The following is a 4,830-nucleotide window of genomic DNA, read 5'->3' as shown; positions in this document are numbered from 1 at the left end:
TCACCATGTTGACCAGGATGGTCTCGATCTCTTGACCCTCGTGATCCACCCGCCTCGGCCTCCCAAAGTGCTGGGATTACAGGCGTGAGCCACCGCGCCTGGCCCCTATAACTGCATTTTAATTGGATTACATATTGTAGCCTCCCTTAAAGCTAGATATGGCTGTGACTAAATTCTGGCTCATAATAGATGAGTGGAAGACATATGCCCTATTTTCCAGTCTTGCTTCTAAAAGGATGGCATGCACGTGCTTTCCCTGGACATTTTCCCAGGAACTGCCTAGAAACACACAGATGATAAGTCTAATATATTTTTAGAGAAAGTATAAAGTCAAAATCATAAAAGGCTGGGATTATTTAACCCCTAACCTCTAGGCCTAAGAACCTATGCTGGCAGGAAGAGGACTACAAAATGTGTACAATTCCCAAAGATGATATACTCTTTAACTCCTATTTTGGATGTAGCCAAAAAGGAAGAACTCCCTGGAGAGCAAAGCCAGGAGTCAGAGAAACAAGGTGAGGGAGTTCCTCCAAGAAAACAGAATCACTACCACTCCCCCGTCAGAACAAGGAGGCTTTGAAATTGTGTGAGGCAATAATTATTTGATCATTACTTGAAAGCAATGACTTCTACATGTTTCTCATTTTTCCCTTTTCCTAATGGGAATTTGTAACTCTCATTGAGATGATCCTTTTCTTATCTCACCATTGTCTATCGGGTTAGGCTGGGACAGCAGGGAAAACATATGACTTGCCTTTTAGTTTATGGTCAGTGGACCACACAGGAGACACACCAGGGCCTGATGGAGAGAACTGTGTACCACCTAGACATGCTGGACTTGGAACCAAACACAGTAACTAGATAGGTCTTTGGAGCTACCTCCTCAGAGAAGAGGCATATTCTATGTTTGGGAATAAAGGTTCACTGAGACATCTGGGTGGCCAGAAGAGTACACTGGAGACTGCAACTCATCCCCTGATATCCTATAACTTCCTCCAGAGTAACAGAGTTTTAGTTGAGCCCACGACTACATAGCCAGAGATGACAATTCCTGGCCTCCCTTCTAGCTAGGTTGGCTAAATGCCTGCATAGAGAACAATAAGATGTTTAAGTGGAAACTTCTCAACAATATAATATCAGGCCACTTCTGGGCCCTGTCTTTAAAATTACTGACAAGCACTGGGATATAACAAGCACCAAAGGAGCTGCGTTGGCCAGAGATGGAAAATGCGAATTGCTCTGGGAATTAGGGAATTGGAAATGGCAGTCACCCCAACAGCCCAAACCACTCATCTCTGGACTATCTCATTAATATTAATACTGTATCTTGGGTCTCTCTCACAGCAGCTTACAGTGGATCTTAAACTGTATAAACGGTTAGCCATAGAAAGTAATAAGGACCTCCTTCTATGATGAGAACTAAGGAAGTAAGGCTAGAATAAGTAACAGAAGATTTTTAAGAGTCAATGGGTAAGGTTGAGGCATTTTTTTTTTTTTTTTTTGAGATAAGTCTTGCTGTGCCACCCAGGCTGGAGTGCAATGGCACGGTCAAGGCTCACTGCAACCTACGCCTCCTGGGTTTAAGCGATTGTTCTACCTCAACCTCTCAAGTAGCTGGTAATACAGTTGCCTGCCACCACACCCGGCTAAGGTGGAGGCACTTTTTAAAACTAATTACTAAGATTTCCCATCTATGCCCTCTCTAATAAGCCACCAGCATGATCTTTCTAAAGCAAAACCTAACTGTGGGCAGGGAGCGGTGGCTCACACCTGTAATCTCAACATTTTGGGAGGCCAAGGCAGGCGGATCACCTGAGGTCAGGAGCTCGAGACCAGCCTGGCCAACATGGTGAAACCCTGTCTCTACTAAAAAAACAAAAAAATTAGCTGGGCATGGTGGTGCACACCTGTAATCCCAGCTATTCAGGAGGCTAAGGCACGAGAATCACCTGAACCTGGGAGATGGAGGTGGCAGTGAGCTGAGATCACACCACTACACTTCAGCCTGGGTGATAGAGTGACACTCTGTCTCAAAATAAATAAATAAATAAATAAAATAAAATAAAATAAATACAAACAAACCTGACCGTGTCACGACCTGACTGAAAACCTTCAACGCCTTCCCACTGCTCGTAGGGTAAAGTCCAAAGTCTTCATATGGCCTACAAGGCCCTACACAACTTTTCTTCTACCCATCTCTCTAGCTTTATTTTCACCATCCTGGGCACCAGTCACAGAGAACAGTCTGCAGTTCCCTCAATATGATCTCATGCCTACATACTTCTCTACCTGCTGTTCCTTCTGCTTGGAATACCATCCTCCTATGTACTGCTTTCCACCCTCCCACCCCTGACATCGTGGATTTGACTGTCTACCCTCATTAAGCTATAACCCTTAAGAGGGCGAATATTACATTTCTTGTTATATCCCCAGCACCAAGCAGAGTACCTGGCAATAGTTAAGTGCTCAGTAAATATTCACTGAAAGAATAAACAAAGAAACATTATCTATCTTATCTGAATCATTTCACATATCATACAGCTCTAGAGAAAAGTCATTTTTACATTTAACATTTCCATATCTTTCTTCAAAATAAAATAATAACACTTCAATAACAGAATAAAATAATTACAAGATACATTTATAAGTAATAAAACCAAATATTTTCTAAGCTGGTGAAGTTTACTATTCTGTCAGCTTATTCAAATTATGTACCTAGAAGCTTATTTTCCACTTTTCTACCATTCTGATTACGATAACAGAATTCCCTTCTTTCATCCCATACCACATCCAGAACAGAACTCACTTGCCATGTGAGTATGTTAGTTTGTTATTTTCAGAAGGTATCTTAGCCAGAATCTGCTCTGTCACCTCCAGGAAGTTTCCTCCACACCAAGCATGTTTGGCAAGGATAGTGGTCCCCCTGGCAACAACAGCAAAAAGAATGGCCATGGCTTCAGTCTATCAAAAGGAAAAAGACACAGATTTAGAATATTTATTTAACATAATCTTTCAAAAGTAACTTAATGTCATTTATCAACATCTACCTGGAGATAGTATCTAACAAGGTAATGTAACATGAAACTGAACAACCAACTTAAAAGCAGGCTTAACAAGTTCAAAGTTTTATACAAACTTACAACCTAAGCCATGCTTGTATGCACACATATAAAGAAACATACAAAACACACACACACAGACACACACACCCCATTGATAGACTCCATTTACAAATTATTACAGCACAAACATATATCGCCCTTTTGAAAAGCAATGACCATAGACAGCAAAGGGACACAAAGATGTCTTCATTCTTTAATGCAGTAATTCCATCCTGAAAATTTATTCTAGAGAAATAGTTCAACAGAAGTTAAGACTCTAGATTCACAAAGATAACTATTAACAATAATAGCCTATATTTATTGTTTACTATGTGCTAAGTACCATTTTAATTACAGCTAGTGCTCGACTTACGACCACGATTGGTTCTGACAGACCGGTGGTAACACGATTTGGTCGTTGAGTAGGCTATACGCACGCGGAGATGGTAGTCCTGCCGGAAGCTGGTCCGCACTGTCGTACGCCCAGCTGGGCAACGTTTGCGCTGCCAGACGCGGAGCAGTAGTGGCTAGCGATTGTGGTCATAAAGTCGAATGGTCGTAAGTTGCATAGATCGTAAGTCGATCAATACCTGTACTTTATAATTATTAATTCATTTAAACCTAACAACTCAATGAGATTATACACTATTATGACACTTTTGTTATAGATGAGAAAACTGAGACGACTTATAAATTTCCCCCAAATTACAGAGCTAGTAAGTGTGGAGCTGCAATTTACACCTAGGCAGTATGAAACACAATAGCAAATTATAAACTGCTTGAGATCAGGGAATGTGCAGATTCCTTATTGGAATATCAGCATGTAACGACAGCACACATTCGTACTGTCTAAATGAAGTTGTTCCCCAGGGTTGTGATCTTGATCATCTTTCTGGAATTCTCCTTACACATACATAGCAAGTTACAGTTTCCAAATTGCTGTCTTATACCTTATTTCCCTTGATACTAAAGCCTTCCTAACTAAGGATGCCACTGTTCTTTTTTTTTTTTTTTTTTTTTTTTTTTTTTTTTGAGGCAAGGTCTTGCTCTGTTGCCCAAGCTCCAGGCTAGAGTGCAGTGGTGTGATCTCAGCTCACAGCAGCCTCCATTTCTCTGGCTGAAGTGATCCTCCAACCTCAGCCTCTGAGGTATCTAGGACTACAGGTGTGTGCCACCACACTTGGCTATTTTCGTATTTTTTTTGTAGAGCCAGGGTTTCACCATGTCACCCAGGCTGGTATTGAACTCCTCAGCTCCAGAGATCCACCTGCCTTGGCCTCCCAAAGTGCTGGCCCTGTTGTGTTTCTTCAAAGCATTGTTACACATTATCTCTGCTCCTCTGCCTCCTTTTAACTCCTGTACTTACTATAATCTGGCTTTTGCCCTTAACACTCCAAAAAACCATGCTTCCAAAGGTCACCAACAGCCTCTATGTTGCAAAATACAGTGGTTGCTTCTCTATTCTTACCTTACTTGACCTCTCAGGAACAGTCAACACTGCTGACCAACCCTCCTTGAAATGCTCCTATATACATCTTTGGCTGCTCTTTCAGTCTTCTTGCTGACTCCTCCTCCTCCACCTGACCTCTAAATGTTGACTCTCCTCCGGGACTGATTCTGTGTCCTTTTATTTCCAGATGAGCTCAGTTAGATCTGCCATTTTAAACATGATTTATTTGCTGAAGATATATTGCATTAGAATTCACATGATTTCCACACTGTTCTCAAG

At 41.5% G+C, this 4,830-nt stretch overlaps 1 protein-coding gene across 3 annotated transcripts in view; it reads right to left on the bottom strand.

The window, feature by feature from the left end:
• The window catches only part of VAMP7 (vesicle associated membrane protein 7), a 54,735-nt gene that overhangs the window by 43,566 nt on the left and 6,339 nt on the right, over window positions 1–4,830 (bottom strand). For 2 of the 3 annotated variants that reach the window (XM_017516232.2, XM_017516231.2), the window contains exon 2: window positions 2,872–2,961. In XM_017516232.2, the coding sequence (XP_017371721.1) occupies window positions 2,872–2,952 (81 nt within the window). In that variant the 5' untranslated portion in view covers window positions 2,953–2,961. Of the gene's footprint in view, window positions 1–2,806; window positions 2,962–4,830 lie in introns of all 3 variants that reach the window. The other variant, XM_017516229.2, reaches the window with a different exon arrangement.

Source organism: Cebus imitator, unplaced genomic scaffold (assembly GCF_001604975.1).
Source record: "Cebus imitator isolate Cc_AM_T3 unplaced genomic scaffold, Cebus_imitator-1.0 Scaffold576, whole genome shotgun sequence".
Classification (NCBI taxonomy): Eukaryota; Metazoa; Chordata; class Mammalia; order Primates; family Cebidae; genus Cebus; species Cebus imitator.
The sequence above is the reverse complement of the archived record's forward strand: the minus strand, read 5'-3'. Positions and strand labels throughout refer to the sequence as shown.